Source organism: Protopterus annectens, chromosome 7.part0, assembly GCF_019279795.1.
Source record: "Protopterus annectens isolate FY-2018-M chromosome 7.part0, PAN1.0, whole genome shotgun sequence".
NCBI classification, from domain to species: Eukaryota; Metazoa; Chordata; order Ceratodontiformes; family Protopteridae; genus Protopterus; species Protopterus annectens.
The window spans coordinates 823,980,134-823,997,293 of NC_056739.1; the positions used below are offsets into that span (position 1 = coordinate 823,980,134).

Here is a 17,160-nt window from a genome sequence, read left to right on the forward strand (position 1 = left end):
GTATTGAGGTCAATTATTCAAGACCTTCTGTTAAAGAGGACCATCCAAGACACCACATCAGATTAGAGATAGCAAAATGCAAATACAAAGTTCAGTGATGTGCTCTAATATGACAGTTGACATTCAAACGTGAATGTGTGTGACAGTATTTTATAGACATTAAATCATGCAACTTTTGTGTTACTAACATGAAGATAGTGACTGACTGATGTGCATAATTTCACAATAAAGCAAGCTTGCGACTTTTAGACCATTACTTTATTTAAGCTGCTATGACAAGCTTTAAAACCACTATTAACATTTTCATCATCTTACAAGGGATCCTTCGAGTATGAATAAATAGCAGCACAGTTGTGTTTTTTAATGGTGTGCTGTGCATTTTGTATTCTTCTGATTTTTCCAGTAAATTTCATAGTTTTCCCTTCATATTTTCAGACTTGATGAATACTCCAGACAAAATGATTACTTGTGCACAATACTTATAAATGCTCTATATCTTTAGCATAAACATCTTTGGTTTAATTATATCCTGCTGGTTTTGAATTAATTTCCAGTTTCCCCAGTTTATGATGCTATGCTATTTATGCAGTGGTCAACACAGGTAGAAGAAAGTAACCAAAATGTAAGCAAGAAAACAGCATTCAAAACATAAATAGAAATAAAAGCAATGAGTGAATTAAAATGGGTGATACTGCCCTCTCTTATTACCTCTTGTGGTTAGCTCAAATCCACTATCTTGTGAATATATTTTCTAGAAAATGCACTGATAGCAAAGGTCATTTTAGTTATGTATTTTTACAGCTTAAATGTAAAGCACAGTATAGTAGTAACCAGTTTCACTACATTTTCATTTCTGATATCCATTTATTTGGCAAATTCTAAACATTAGGATAGATCATTAAATAGTACAGGCAGACACAATGCAATAGTTTTTCTGCACCCCTTCCCACAACATGGACATAGATGCATTCTCAAGTCGGAAAAAATATAATGGAAGCTGAAAAAAACATATTTCTTCAATAGCAGTAAGGTTTGTAGTATTTTTGTTCGATTTTGGAGGGAAAAAAAGAATTTCATAATTTGTGACATCAGCAACTTGCAGAGTATAAATAAATATCAAAAATGTTTTTCCCAGTTTTACCTTTGAGCAGTCTGGTGTTGCTTTCTAAGCAACTTAAAGGTGCCCTTTTAATGACAGTCTGCACTTTATGGCTCTGTTAACATTAGCGGGCAGTGTCTTCATATAAAGATAGAAATTCTCTGAAAGGTCATTTAGTGCTACACATACACAAATGGATCCTGCAGTACTGTTAGAGTGTAAGTTGATTGTTTTGCACTGCGGCTATTTTCAAAGGTGCATTTAGTCCAAGAAACATATGTGACAAGTGACTTTTCTAGAACTAACTTAATTTAAAAAATGTGCTTAATGTGTCAGAATTTCACTGCCCTATATATAGTACAGAGGCATGGCTACTGTTTGTAATGTCAGGTTCTGGCACATTGTTTCAGAAAGTAGCAAAAGTATGAAAAATGGAACAACCCTATGGCTCATGTTCTACTTCTGATAAAGGAGAGTAGTATGAATTGTTACATCATGTGTAGTGACAGGTGTCACCTCTGCACTCTGTGTATCTGATACATTTGTGTACAATGTGTGACTTTGGAAAAGATATTGAAAACTCCCATAACATTGCTGCTCTGAGAGAGAAGCAGGTGGGTTACCAAAATTGAAAGGCAATGAGTTAGTTGGGATTGGGATGCATGGCAGAAACTGAATGCTTGCCATCAGAAATATTAGTCCTTCTTTCCTTCCACACTTCTTACTTTCTCATTCACCTTCACCTACCCTCTAATCCCCAAATCAGCTTACCCCTCACAGTACTGGAAAGGCCACTTCTCTGTGATGGTATGCTAGACAGCACACATTTCAAGGATCTGGATTTTGAACATACCAACTTCCTCTCCTCTGATGTGCTTTTGCTAGAACCTGGTTTCTGAAGTCCAGTTCATAATGTAATTATGAAGACCAAAACTGAAATCCTTGGAACTTCAAGAGTTTAATAATGAATTTGGAGTATATACATATTAACTCTGATGTTGCATTACCTTAGAACATACCCTCTACTCAAAAGTATAGCAACACTGGAATTAGAACATGTAGTTATTAGGGGTAATGAGGACACAGCACCCCCCCCCCCCACCAGCTTGTCCCCCTAGCAAAATATATGAATAACATAACATCAAGCTTTATCATTTGCTACAGTGTTATTGAAATTGATCTTTATTTTTTACATCTGTGGAACTCAGTGTGTGCTGCCACAGTTGTGATAGGGAATCCTAGGGGTTTATTGCTATAGACGCTATCATCATGACATGGATCCCACGGTCTTTTATCATTATTGCATATTTCCTGTCACCTTCTCTTAAGGCTGCTGTCACTGGAACATGGTCCCTGAAAAACCTCTGTTACCAGGGCATGGCTCCTGAGGTCCTTTCTTCAAGCTGATGGCATCAGGACATGGTTGTTGATGCAAGCCTCCACTGCTGTGCTCCTGTGAGACACAGCAAGTCCATTCCATTTTGTCCAGCATGCCTTGCTACCTGTACATCCACCTACAGAAGTACCTCAAGTGTTGTCACTTTTCATTTTCCCAAGCGACTGCAACCTATTCTTTGAAGCCAGCCTCCATTAATCTGCATTTGTTCTGGAGACAAGGTCTCTGGCAACAAACCAAGGCTTTCCTGACCCTGCTGTTCTAAGAATGACCTGCACTACGCTCCACATTTAATAATTAACTTAGTGTATCACTACGTGGACTGAGAAGTCAGTAAGGGGAACATGGATTATGTTTCCAGTGACTTGCTCCTTTGTGTAACTGACAAGCACGAGTTCCCCAACCCTGGATTTTTCAGTAGCGTTAAAAGTTGGTTAGCATGCTTAGTCCAAAAATGGATATTTAATAACTGATAATGCAGATTATTAAGGAGATACCAGATGACGTCATCACACTTGTGATACCCCACTACTGTCATGGTAAGAGGTGTAGCACTCTGGGCAAATCATAAATGTGACTTCTGCCTGAACATATCATCAGTGTGGCACTATAAATACAGATATCTCATTTCTATGTAAATAGTGTTAAATGTGGAAGATGGAGTGACTCAAAAGTCACATGATTTGTGTTTGAAATGGAAGCTGATTCTTATGGAAAGTAATGTTGTATGCATTACTGATGTCTGACAATGAGTGCTGACAGACCAGATGGTCCAAGTTTTGGACGAAAAATGTGTCATTCTTAAATGCTGAGGAGGAGCATTGCTTCTGAGCAATAAACCATATTGTCACCTAGTGTGACTTTAAGGATACCCTACTAATGTAATGTAATGGCCGTACATAAGGAAGGAATGAGATAAAGAACTCATGTAGAACGGACATCACATCAGCAGGTGGTGGTGAAGCATGCTTTTGTGCGGGAACTGCTGTGAAACATGGAGCACACTAGTGGACACTGTTCAACTTCAGTGCTATTACTTCTAGAAGGCTAAAGAAGATAGATCTAATCCAGAAAGGTGATCAGATATGAAACAGCCAAGGGAGACTGCATACTGAGAACAACTGTCATCCTTTTTTTTTTTTTTTTTGTCATCTTTGAACATTTAAGAGACTCTGCTCATACTGAACTGTGGTGACTAAGGGGACATTAGTTTTCATATGGAATGTTTGTAGAGGATAGTTTTCAGTAAAATATGGTGCTACTTGTGGAGTAGTTGACAAGAATACAACACATCCAGAGCATCTGTCCTCTACAGAAGGAATAGGTATACCAGGGTTCATGTGGAATGCTGCTGTTTGCAGAGGAAGAAAGGGATGATATGTATGTAGAGCACTGTCATATCCTAGGGCTGAGGTGTCAGCTACCATGTGATAAAGGGTGAATAGGGTAGGATACACATAGGACAGATGTCATATGTAGAAGGGCTGAAGTGACAGTATACACATGGAGCAGAAATAATATATAAAAGGGCAGAGGGACAAGACACTAATGGAATGTGCCATATGTATAACAGATGAGGCGACAGCACACACACGTGTCATGTATATAGAAAGGTTAAGGGGACAGAATGCAAATGAAACAAAAGTCATACGTAAAAGGGATGAAGGGTCAGTACATAGTTGTAGAACAGCTGTACACATAAGCACCACACATGAATAATGGAGTCAAGTGCAGAAATGTGGAATATATACATCCAGAAAAGCTGCCACATGTGGATTAAGGGGACATGCTCTATGCAGTGGCTATCATCTGTGATAAGCAGCATGGTAGTGCAGCTGAGAGGTATGGGACTGGAAAAGGTCAAACCACTGCATGCACAATAAATTTTAATTATGTCAAACATGATGAAACAAAACAATAGGTGGACATGAATTTGCTCTGTTTGGGAAAACATCTACAGGCTTGTATGTGGTGAATGTAATGGGCTGCCTGCTACATGAAAATGTCAACAGTTAAGGAAAACTGGTAGAATCAGAAAACAACAGGAATAGTAAACAGCTTGATCACAAAGATTGCTGAAGCAGTGTCTATGTCAAGTTTATTTAGAAGTGATAAAATCCTTTAGATTTACTACAGGAAGTCTATTCTCAAACAGTGGATACATTCTCAGGGGCTTATTTTCTACTGGTGGTTATATCTACAGCTTCCAATTCAGCTGCTGCATGCAGCAAATTTACCATATCCCTTGCAGAAAACCACCTCAGATGTTAAACATTACAATGATTTACCCTTTAAAGCTGTAAGGTTGTCTGTAAGAAGCCTGACGATATCCATTGCGTGACACTCCCTTGGTGTCTGACCCGTAAGGATTTGCAAGTACAGTGCCCCTAGAGCCATACCCATTGCCTGATAATCCTTTTGTACTATACTCTCTATTGTGGTATCTGTTTCCCAAAGGTCCATTTGTAGCAGTGTTGTAACGGGTCACAGTAGGACTGCTTCTGTAACGCTGTGTGTGACCTGAATATCCCTTTGTACGTGACTCATAAGGATTCAGTGTACCTCTGTTGTAATGGCCATTATCAGACTTTTTTTCTGAAATGCTTCTGTAGTGCTGTCCAGTTCTGAAGTGTCCCTTTTTACTGGACTCTCTAGACCTCTTACCATCTTCCTCCATAGAGCCATGCCATTCAGGTGCAGACTGATCCTCTGTTTCTGATTCTTCTGCTTCACCATTCTCTGAAGATGCCTGAGGTTTAGGTCTGGCTTTCTCTTCTGCCTCTAACTCTTCTGTTTCAGCTTCTTCTCCATTCTCAGTAGATTCATGACGTTCTTGATTCTTTGCATTGGCATTATCTCTTGCACCATCCTCTGCTGAGTCTTCCTCTGCATCTGATCTTTCTGGATGTTCTCCATTTACACCTCTTTGTGCAGACTCATCAGCTTCTGGACCACCTTCCTCCTCATTGTCAGACCCCTCCTGGATTTCATAGGCTTTACTTTTCTGTCTGGACCCATGTGATGCTCGGGAAATTTGCCTCCCATTCTCTGACAAATCATAAGCTTCATCTGTTCTCCCATTTTTCACATATCTGTATGACAGTGGGGTAACTTGACCTTTGACGCTGGACTGGCGTCTTGCATCATATGAGTCAGAGAAACCCTTAGTGCCAGAGGTTTGGGAAGGAGGGGTTTGCACGCCTTTCCATGTTTCAGAGCAGTCAGAATCAGAGTAGGGATCACAGCCAAGCTGTCTTACCTCATATGGCTTCTGGGGTTTCTGGGCACGGACTTGTTGGTTGACATACGGCCTGCATCTGGGGTCACGTGGGTCACACCCATTGGATGCAGATGCCTTTTTTACCAAAGTGGTAGCAGGTCGTTGTGAAGGAGGTGCTCTACAATTTCTGTCATAACGAGAGTCACACTTTGCAGCTGATTGTACTTGTGCACTGCCTTCCTCTCCATTGCGGGGCACACCACCACTGCGTTGATAATAACGAGCACTGCTGCCATAACGCTTTTCCGTGTCACGTGTTGGGAAGTAATTCTGTCTGAAGCGGTCAGTCTCATAGCGCTGTAAATGAAAAAGAAAATGTGAACACTTTTATTGAGGCAGAGCTCACAGTTAGCTAAATTATTTTACCTGCAGCAACGCATGCAACACAGAATTTGTTAGGTTATTGTTTTATCTACAGCAGCAAATATCACCTGATCTCTGACAGCAAAATCTTACGTTTTTGTTAATTTTTAAAGCATCAGTGATGTGGATTCTTATTTCATTTTATAATCTTCATTGTGGATCAGCAGAAGTATAGATTGCCTCCATGACTAATGAAAAATGTATATCTGCAACCGCTAGTACAGATTGGCTAAGTGCAAACAACAATGTGATTTTAAATGAAAATGATATAGTAGCTGCACTTTTTTTTTCAAACACACACAGTTTCAAACTCTCTTTACGGGGGCATACCCTTGACAGGCATGGGATAAAACTGAGAAGAAAGTAGTAGGAGGCAGCTAGAGGCACAGAAAATAGCAAAAGGAGGCAATGCCTACAACAGAGCAGGAAGATAGTGAAAAAGGCAGAGAAAGACAGGTGTGTGTGTTTGTGTGTGTGTGTGTGTCTGTGTGTCTGTGTGTGTCTGTCTGTGTGTGTTTTGGGGGGGGGGTTCTAGGCGATAGTACCAAACCTCTGTATAAGCTAAGCAGCTCTTGATAAATTGCTTACTTGACTTCTCAGTTCTGTTCAAATTGTATTTGATGTAATTGTCTACACCAAATCAACTAAATATTAGTCAGACAGGAAGAAGCACCAGAGGTCAAGAGTGACAGGAGGAAACAGACATTCAATAGGAGGAGTAACATAGGTCAAGTGACATGCAAACCTAGTACAAGGAGACAGGGTGCAAGTATGCCTGCTCTGGGAGGGACAAAGGAGCTGAGAGTTCTGAGGACACTCACTATAGAACAGTTTGGTGAAAAAAAGCTGTGATCCTAAGCCTACCCTTGCCAGGTCAGGCCATATAATGACCAAGCTAGTCAGGAAAGGAATGGGACACCCATATATAATGTTTCACATGTTAACAAATGAAGTGGTGGGAGAGACCATAGAAATGTTAGCAGAAATGATTGAAGAAATAGTAGCAGTGAGTAATGGTTGGGGTGATATCGTATTTCTCTCAGATGTACTACTCCTATACAGCTGTCTCCTTAGCAAGCATTGTGTAAGATGTAGGGGAAATTATATGACCGAATATTAGAGGAGCTAACACACTTCAAGACAGGGTAGACATGACAGGTATGCATAAGCTCATGTGTCATCCTAAACAGCAGTAACAGGGGAGGGAGGAAGGATATAGAGACCAGATCACGGGGACTAACTAGTCCCCAGTTTCTAAATTTACTTTGTGACAGAGAGAGTTGTGAACTCATGGGATGGACTGCTGGAATGGGTGATGAAGAGAGAAAACACAATTAAGTATTTAGGAGTATGGATTAAAAAGGCTTCTGTTATGGCAACTAAGGATATGTGGGAAGAGACTAAATAAAAGATAATACAAAAATCGAGAAACTGGAAACTGTTATTTATGGGTATGGATAGTAAGATACAAGCAGTGAAAATGCTTTTAGTCCCTTTAGTTTTGTATACGGATCAGGCATACAATCTGAGGAGATGTTGTGGGCAATAATAAGGAATTGAAGGAATTTATCTGGAAGGGAAAAAGGGCAAGAGTTACGTGGGAAAAGTTGATCTTTCTAATAGAAGGCGGTTTAGGTTTACCTGATTTGAAGGGATATTTTAAAGCTACACAGTTAAGGTTCATATACATAACACAAGCAAAAGGTTATAATTCAAAGTGGAAAGGGATGATGTTGAAGAAAGGAGCAGTTCAAGAAATAGAAGGAGTGGGATTTTGGATGCAGATCCTTAAAGAAAATACTAACAACCATACAGAATATTATATTCCTAAAGTAGCAGAAATTATTCTAAGAAACTAAGCCAATATGAGAATGGAGAAAGGAGATTTTTGCCAATAGGGATGAATGCAAGTAGGGGTACAGAAAATAGGAAAGAGGGGGCTGGAATTTACTAGAGAAACCTGGCAAAAGATCCAAGATATTGGGAGCAAATAGCTCAAGCAGGAAATCTAATAGAGTAGGATGAAGCCAAGAAGACATTTGGGTTGCAAGCTAGAGACTGCCTTCCCTATCAGGTTTTGATTGCAGAGCACAGGCAAAGAGAAAGGAATAGGGGAATTTTAAGTTAGAGTTTTTAGTTGAATGCAGAATAGAAGCAGCTGTTAAAAAAATTAATAATTAGGAGGGCATATAAAATATTGCATGGTGACTATAAGAATCAGAGAACATTAGAAAAGATTGGGAAGAAAGACTAGAAAAGCAATTTTCAAGAAAACAATGGGAAGACATATGTATGGCTCCTAAGTATGCAACCAAGTCCAGAAGCTTTGTGATTTTTGCTTGGAAGTGTTTGGATGGGTATTTTTATATCCCAAGCAGCCTTCAAAGAATTCTTCCTCAGGTAGATAGCAGCTGTTGGAGGTGCGACAGACAAGAAAAAGGTAAATGGGAACATTTCTTTAGGAAGTGTAGTGAGTTGGCATATTTTCAAAATTCCCTACTGAATACTCTATCAGAAATATTGGGTGAGGAGAACTTCCAAGATGGCTGCATATTGACTAACAGCTTAAGTATAGCTCTCCCAATGTGAAAACAAAAACTCAGAAGAGAGAGCCAGTGGACTTATATTTCTGGGTAAATTTCAGTAACTGGCTAGTAAGTGCACTGCTTGGATGCCAAGAAAAAAGAAATACAGAGGAATTAAAAAAAATCAGGTACAAAAGGTGAGGAAAAAATACTGACTGGAACAACTTCTGCAGCTTTTCAGCAAAAACAGTGCAAGTTCCAGACATGACTTGAAGAAAATATAAGACAACTGCACTCAGACCTGACCTGATTAAAATAAATAAAACACTGATAGAGTATAACAACTCAAATAACAAACAGATGGAAAAATGGAAGAAGCTTTAACCAGATATTCAGATGAGGTGATAAAAAGTACAGTTGTGTACACTTACCATAAATGTAAATGTTCAAGTGTATTCACTGTTGCAGTCATCACATTTGGGTTATCCCTGCCAGGGTAGCCGTCAGCCTGCCCGAATACCAGAGGCTTATTATTTCTGCGTCAGTTGCTGTCGCTTCAGGACTGATGTCAGGTCGTCAGTAGTATAAAGTAAGGCAGCCGATGCCATTCCATCAGTTTTTCTTGCCCTGTCAGGACCCCCAAGTGGGAGACAGGTTATGGTGAAAGAACCCCACCAGTAGAAAGTAAATACCAAAAAGTTCCTTTTAAGGAGAGAGAGAGAGAGAGAGAGAGAGGAAGAAGAGGGGGATGGAGGGAGGGAGGGAAACCAGGACTGCAACAGTGAATACACTAACATCTACATTTATGGTAAGTGTACACAGCTGTACTATGTTCTCCATGTTTCACTGTTGCAGTCATCACATTTGGGTTGATTCCCAAAGCTGAGAAAAAAGGGTGGAGGCAGTCAAGAAGACTAGGGGCTGTCTAGGATGCCCTGTAAGACTGTAGTGGCAAAGCCTGCCCTGGATTTGGAGAAGATAGGCAGGTGGTAATGCTTGGTGAAAGTGTGAACAGATGTCCAGGTGGCAGCCTCCAGGATGTCCTGGTGAGGACTCCTCTGAGGAAAGGTGCAGAGGTGGAGGCTGCTCTGGTGGAGTGAGTCCTGACCCCCTTAGGGGGAGGTTTTCTGGTGTTGCTTGTTAAATGGATGCAGTGTGCTATCCATTTGGAAATTGTTTGGAAATGGCTTTGCCCTCTGGCCCTGCAGCAAAGCTAACCAGTAATTGATCAGACTTACTGAATGGTTTAGTCCTGTCTAGATAGAATCTGAGCTGTCTGTGCACATTTAGAGAGTGCAGGATCCTTTCCCCCTTGTTTTGTGGGTTAGGAAAAAGGGTGGGCAAATGAATGGATTGGTTGAGAGCCACACTGGACACCACCTTGGGCATGAAGGATGGGTTAGTCCTAAGGGAAACCCTGTCAGCATGGAAGATGATGAAGGGCTCCACAGCCATGAGTGCTTGTAGCTCGGAGACTCTTCTGGCTGAAATGATGGCCAGAAGAAAAGCTGTCTTCCAGGAGAGAAATTTTAGCTCTGCTGAAGATGCTGGTTCAAAGGGTGGCAGAGTGAGCTTTTCCAACACAAAGTTAAGGTCCCAAGCTGGGGTGAGTGCTCTTCTGGGTGGTCTCATGTTGCTAGCCCCTCTTAGGAATTGTTTGATCAGAGGATGTGAGAAAAGGGGCTGCTCAGTGTGGAAATGAGCAGAGATAGCAGAGGCATGAATTTTAATAGAGGAAAAGGAGAGACAGCTGTGTAGCAGGTCAGCTAGGTAATCCAGGATGAGAGGTAGGGAGGGCTGTGCTGTATCGGTTTCCTTGGCCTGAATCCAGGTGCAGAACATTTTCCATTTGTCAGCATAAGACTTTCTAGTGCTAGGGCGTCTGGCCTCATGTATAACATCTAGAACCTGTTTACTGAAGTTGGCAGATTGATCAGTGGTCAGGGAATAAGCCAGGCTGCCAAACTGAGGGTCTGCAATTAGGGATGCATGAATTCTCCTTCCCTCTGGTTCAGGAGGGTTGGGGTCTTAGTGGCAGTGGGGACAGGCTGCGCAGCAGTGGGTACCAGTGCTGGCAAGGCCAGTCTAGAGCATTAAGAATTGTCCTTGGTTTTTCCTCCCTTATTTTGAGCAGTACCCTAGTGATGAGAGGTAGTGGGAGAAATGCATAGACCGATAGACTGACCCTGGAAAGGATAGGGCATCGATTTTCCAAGCCATGCAGTGATGTTCCCTGGTGCAGAACTTGCTGAGCTGATGGTTGGTGTGGGAGGCAAAGAGGTCAACTTTCGGGGTGCCCCATTTCTGAGTTATTAGGGTGAAGGTTCTTTTGTCTAGCTGCCACTCATGTGGGTCCTGAAGATTTCTGCTTAAGAGGCATGCCACAGAGTTTAGAGAGCCTGGCAGGAATTGCTAACAGGTGGAGTTGTATGGCAGTGGCTGTGTGCCAAAGGGTCATGGCCAGCCTGTATAGAGGGTAGGAGTGAGTCCCTCCCTGCTTGTTGATATACCACATTACAGTGGTATTGTCTGTTTTGATCAGGAGAGCCCCTGGGGAGAGTAGGGGCCTGAAAGCTGTCAATGCGTGCTGGACCGCTAACATCTCTTTCTGGTTGATGTGCAGATGGATTTGCTGTGGGCTCCATTGGCCCTATATGCACCTGTGTCCAGGTGAGCACCCAAGGCATAGTCTGATGCATCCGTGGTGAGGGTCTGGGTGGTGAGAAAGGTAGTCCCTTGTTGTAGGAGCATGATGCTGCCCACCAAAGAAAATCTTTCCTTAGGCAAGGTATCACTGGTATAAGAGTTTCCAGGTCTTGAGAGTGTTGACACCAAAGGCTTTTTAGGTACCATTGAAGTTTCCTCATATGCAGTCTGGCATATGGAATGAGTAGAATGCAAGATGCATTGAACCCCAGAGCTTGCAGGATTTTTCTTGCAGATAACTGGGGTCTGGTGGCTAGTTGAGAGAAGCAGGCTGTTAGGTAAGTTTGCTTTTCTGGTGTAAGGAATGCCATCTGGGATGCTGTGTCCAGGCTTGCTCCCAGAAATATAATCCTTTGGGTGGGTACTAGTTTGGGCTTCATTTCATTGTACCCTAGGGGGTCTATATTATAAGTCAAAGTCTGAAAACTTCAAATCTCATATGGTCGGCTCCATATGAGCGAAGTTTTCAAACATCGAGCTTAAAATGTAAACAAACTAAAATAAAAACCTACCTGAATGCTCTATGCAGGGGGGCAAGCCCCCCTGCACCCCCCACTACTGAAATATACCAACTCTGAGATTACACTACATTGAAGTGAAGGGAAAAATTCCCTACAGCGATCTCCATTGAAACATTTGATGTTTGAAAACTTCGCTCATATCATGTCGATCATATGAGATTCAAAGTTTTCAAACTTTGAACTTATAATATAAACCCACCCTAGGGAGGTCAGTAGGAACTTTACAAAGGCCAGGTGCTTTAGCAGCTTTTCCTGACTGCCTGAATTAGGCAGTCATCTAAGTATGGGTAAATTTGGATATTCTTTTGTTTGCAAAAGGCAATGGTTGGAGCCAGACATTTTGTGAAAACTCTGGGAGCAGTAAATAAGCCAAAGGGAAGTGCATAGAACTGAAAGTGCAGGGATCCTGCCCTGAAACGTAGATACTTCCTGCATGATTCCCTGATAGGGATGTGGAGGTAGACCTCTTTTAGATCTAGAGTGGCTAGCCAAGCATCTTTGGAGAGCATGGGTAGCAGTTGCTGGAGGGTGAGCATTTGAATTTTGGTATCACCAGGAAGGTGTTTAGAATGGATAGATCGAGGATGGGGCACCAGGTGCCCTCTTTTCTGGGTACCAGAAATCGTCTGGAGTAGAAACCTTGGCCTATCTGTTCTGCAGGAATGCGCTCTATTGCCCTCATACAGAGCAGGGAAAGCACTTGCTTTTTTGCCTCTGCCCACTAGTTTGGAGGTAGATCTGGGAACTCTTTTGAGGTCGGAAGAGTGTGGATAGAAACTTTGTATCCCTAAAACACTATGTTGAGGACACAGTGGTCATTGGTAATGGTGGCCCAGGTGCTTGCATGAAAGGAGAGTTTTCCCTCTAGGGGTAAGTGTAGGTGGGCAGAGGGAGGGGGTGGGAGAAGAGAGTCATTGTGAGTTCTTACCATGAGGGGGTGGCTTAGAACTCCCTGGTTTTAAAGTGGAGAGATTCCACTGTTTTGATCTCTGCATTCTCTGTGGCTTTTGTCTGGGGGGGGTCTGCTTCCCTGGGGTCTGGGCTGAACTGACCTGGTGGAAGCAGGAAATGATCAGTGCTTAGAAGGGCAATGCCTGCTGAACCTTGGTGGCTGGACCTGTAGGAAATCCTTAAATGTCTGCATAGATTTAGCTTTTTCTTCCATCTTTTTTAAGACTTCCTCTGCTTTAGTGCCAAATAAGTTGTCTTTATGCAAGGGTGCATCCAATAATTTAGATTTAACATGGTCTGGCAAGGGCTGTTCCTTAAGCCATGCATGTCTTCTAAGGATAGAACAGGTGACTGCTGCCCTGCAAGAAGGTTCTAGTGTTTCAAAACCACAGTGTAAGGTATGCTTAGTTACTTGACTTGCAGAATCCATTAACTCTTGTAACTTTTTAGATTCTGCACAAGCAGGAAAAGAAGACACTTTTTGTTTCAGGAATTCCATGGTATGTTGCTGAAATTTTAGCATATGGAACTGGCAATTTAGTGCTCTGATAGCAACAGTAGCAGAGGTGCATACTTTTTACCCTGTCTGTCTAATGCTCGGGAATCCCTATCTGAGGGGGTGGAATTCTTAGCAGAGGTTGCTTTAATTCCCTTGGGCCCTTGAGAAATTAACTCAGGGTCAGCAGTAGGGTTTTTGAAAAGAAATTTGTGTGAGTCAGGGACTCTGTAATACCTGTCAGGTTTTCTGATTGCAGGAGGGGGGGTGTCAGGAGTCAAACTGGATTCTATAAAAACATCATCCACAACATCCAGGACTGGGGGATGGCCAGGGGTCTGTGCTGCGGAAGATCCAAGAATTCTCTGAGTCTCCCTTTAGACTGAGGGTAGTTCTGACATTCCCACTGGAAATGCTCTCTTAAGGTATGAAGGGTTCCCCAAAGGAATATTCCTTGGGTGGAGAGGCTGAAGGAATGGATTCCTCTGCATCAGAATCCTCATAAGCAGAGAAGGGTTGCATGTCTTCATATTCAGATGCATCAGAGTCATTAGACTCCTGTTCAGACAAAAACTGCTGGGGACATATCTCTTTTCCTTTTGGAAGGAGTAGCTTGGCTTCCCCTGATCAGCATGATAAGGTCTTCCGGCATTTTAAGCATTTGAGACTGAGGCAAGGAAGCAGGTGCCTGAGATTGGGTTGTTGGTTTCTTGGGTGTGGTTCATACCTTGGGCCGTAGAAACTCTAGTTTTTGAAAGAACGGTAGACACAAAAGAAGAGATCGGTTTGTGACGAGAATCGGTACTGCGAAGTACTTCCTCGGAAGCTAATGCCTGCTCAGTAGCTCCAAACCCACCCGAGGGTGAGACAACTGCAGGATCCTTAGTCGAAGAAGAGTTTTACAACATACCGGACTCTGAAAGGGTCACGGTAGTGGCCTGAGAATTCACAGAAGTGGGCATCAGGGGGTACAAAAGCACTTCGCTGAGGACCAGAGAACTGACGACTAGCTTAACAGAAGTGTCGTTGGTAGGTTTTGACCTGTGCGGTCTGTCTCTGTCTTTACAATTTTTTTGGAAGATCTGCTGTCAGATGGCTTATCGAAGCCATATCAGAATTCGAGGACTGTAAGCGAAAATATCTAGCTACAATAATGGCCCAACGACGTATAGTTCTGGCATTAAACAAAGCACAAAAGTGATAGCGAGGGATGTCATGGTCTGGGCTTAAGCAAGTGACACAGTAAGAATGAAAGTCTCGGTGTGGTATTTGCTTTCCACAGGTGAGACAATTGTTAACTTTTTCTGACATCAGTTAGAGCAAGAAAAAAGGATCCCCAAAGGGGTACTTAGCTTTTCGAAGACGTCAGCTTCAGTTCGGAAGAAGAAACTCAGGTAGCAGCCAACTCGTGCTAACTGCTTCTTCTTCAGGCTCCTCAGCAAGAAAGACTGATGCAATGGCGTCGGCTGTCTTACTTTATACTACTGACGTCACTCCTTAAGTGACAGCAAACAACGCAGAAATACTAAGCCTCTCGTATTCGGGCCAGCCGAGGGCTACCCTGGCAGGGATGACCAAAATGTGATGACTGCAACAGTGAAACACAAAGAACATCTGCAAAAATCGGAGGTCAAAAAGAAGAAAATGCTGGCTGAATATGAGACTGCTCAAGAAGAGATGTTTCAAAAAATAATAGAATTAGAGAACAGAGCACATAGGGAAAACCTAAGATTTTCTGCTTTACCAGAGAAGCTGGAAGGAACAGACTATTAATTTTATGGAAGAACAAATAAGCAACTGGACTGGTATCCCACAGCAGGGCTGTTAATCGAAAGGGTACATTGTGTGTATGCTCCAAACCTGGCAATGGGAAAGCAACATAGACCTTTAATAGTAAAGATGCAATCATACCAGTAGAAGGAGTTGATTCTGACAAAGCTGTGGCAGAAGGGCAAAGTACTAAAAGTGGGAGACAGCAGAGTGTTTGTGGATACTCACTGTAAAACCAGGCAGAAGAGGAGTACATTTATTTCACTATTCAGGGAATGTCGAGAAGCAGGCATAAGATTCAAACTGCTGTAACTAGCTATCTTTAAAATATTCTTTCTTGGAGGGACAGCATTTTTTGATGCAGAGCACACTAAGGAGGAAATACAAAAGTTTGTTATTCGAAAAGTGAGCTGTAAAACAGAAAGAGATTCTGTTTCTTGTACTTCTGTTGATAAAGACCACATAGGGACCATGTCAATGAAACCTTTTCCAGTGTTTTATCAGAAAATGTTTGAGAGAAGAAAAAAGCACAAGAGTTGACTAGAAGAATTGAGAGTACATTAGAAATGAAGCAGAAACAGGATTTGGGAGTTGGAGATGAACAGGAATAAAACCAGTAACTTGGAAATTGACAAATGTGGGATTACAAAACAATAATTATATTTGTGAAACATGACAGAGCAAGGAAATCTGGAAATATTGGACTTTTTTGACTTTGTTAAACTTGTAGAGGACTCGAAAGCATATGCATATGCCCTACTTCACGTCATTAATGTTCAGAAAAATATTTATGAGACAGGGAAGAGGAGGTAGAAAGTTAACTGTAAGTAAAGCAATTTTTTTCTTAATAGTAATATGTTTGCAATCCATGACTTTCTTTCCATACTATAAAGTTTTCTCATTTTTTTTTTAAGTGTAATGGAAATACTAATGTAAACAGGTGCTCCTGTTCCCCCCTTCTCTCTTTCTCCTTATTCAATTTAAAAAAAAATGTAGGCACTGCAATGTAAAAAATGAAGAAAGTTATGTCAAAAGAGCATGAAAAAAAGAAAAATTGGTGTACTTTTCTCATTCTTGCATAGGGGAATGACTGGATTAAGGCCCTTAGCTTGTTCTAGTAACACATTTTAAGAGAAAGCAAGTAAATGAAAAAAGAACATTGACTATTATAAAGCTTTTTTCTAGCCAACAAATTTATGTTTTTAGAGCAACTTTGTACCTGGTCCTCATGTCTCCATGAAGACAACTTGGTAAAGAGAAATGGCTAGGAGATAATGTCTTCTGAAAGCATTCAAGTGTTTTCCCTTCCAGGAGAGCTATAAAGATAAGACAAAACCAGACAGCACTTAGTAAAAGCACAGACTGTACCATGCATCTTAGCATGGATAACCTGTTTTAAGGTTAACCCAAGTCTATGAGTGTGGGTGTCAGTTTGGGACATTTGTTCCTATTAGTAGAGTAAAACTTCAATATTTGAAGATTTACATAGTTTTGTGTGTTAGTATCAAGTTGATAGGTTTTTTCAGGGTATTGGGGTGTCTTTGTTTTTTTTTTTTGTTTGAGGGTTTTCAATAAACAGAAAGATCTGATGTTGTCAGTTTTCATTCTGTCCCCAACTGATGGCCTCAGATCCGATCCCCTCAGATCCATCTCGGCCATTGCTAAAGCTCGTGGCAACCAAAAACATTCGAGCTTCTCCTTTACCCACAGTGCACCAACCCCAATTACCTCAGATCTCATTTGCCACTTCAAGCAAAATATGTGGTCTTCCATCTCTATTGAGCAATTCTTCAGATAAGTGTGTTATTTTCTTGTATCCCATAGTTAAAAACATTTTCTAGAACTGGACCCAATACCTCCTGGGTGACTTTGACTGGCCATGAGCTAATTGACTTGATAGCAGGAACTACCAGTCCCATGCATGTATGGCAATGTGCACGGCCCAACTGAAAGGCACCAATTTTAAAAAACATAAGCCAGCACTAGATTCCACTTAGGAGAATTTTAATATAAATATGACTGGGCAAGATTACCCATGCATGAAAATACAAAA

General features: G+C 41.6%; 1 protein-coding gene across 2 annotated transcripts in view; it reads right to left on the reverse strand.

Annotated features, from left to right (window-relative positions):
• Positions 1–240: 240 nt before the first annotated feature.
• LOC122806718 (HIRA-interacting protein 3-like) overlaps positions 241–17,160 on the reverse strand; it is a 48,345-nt gene continuing 31,425 nt past the window's right edge. For both annotated transcript variants that reach the window (XM_044077364.1, XM_044077363.1), the window contains one exon: positions 241–6,072. In XM_044077364.1, coding sequence (XP_043933299.1) covers positions 4,780–6,072 — 1,293 coding nt within the window. In that variant the 3' untranslated portion in view covers positions 241–4,779. The remainder of the gene's footprint in view (positions 6,073–17,160) is intronic.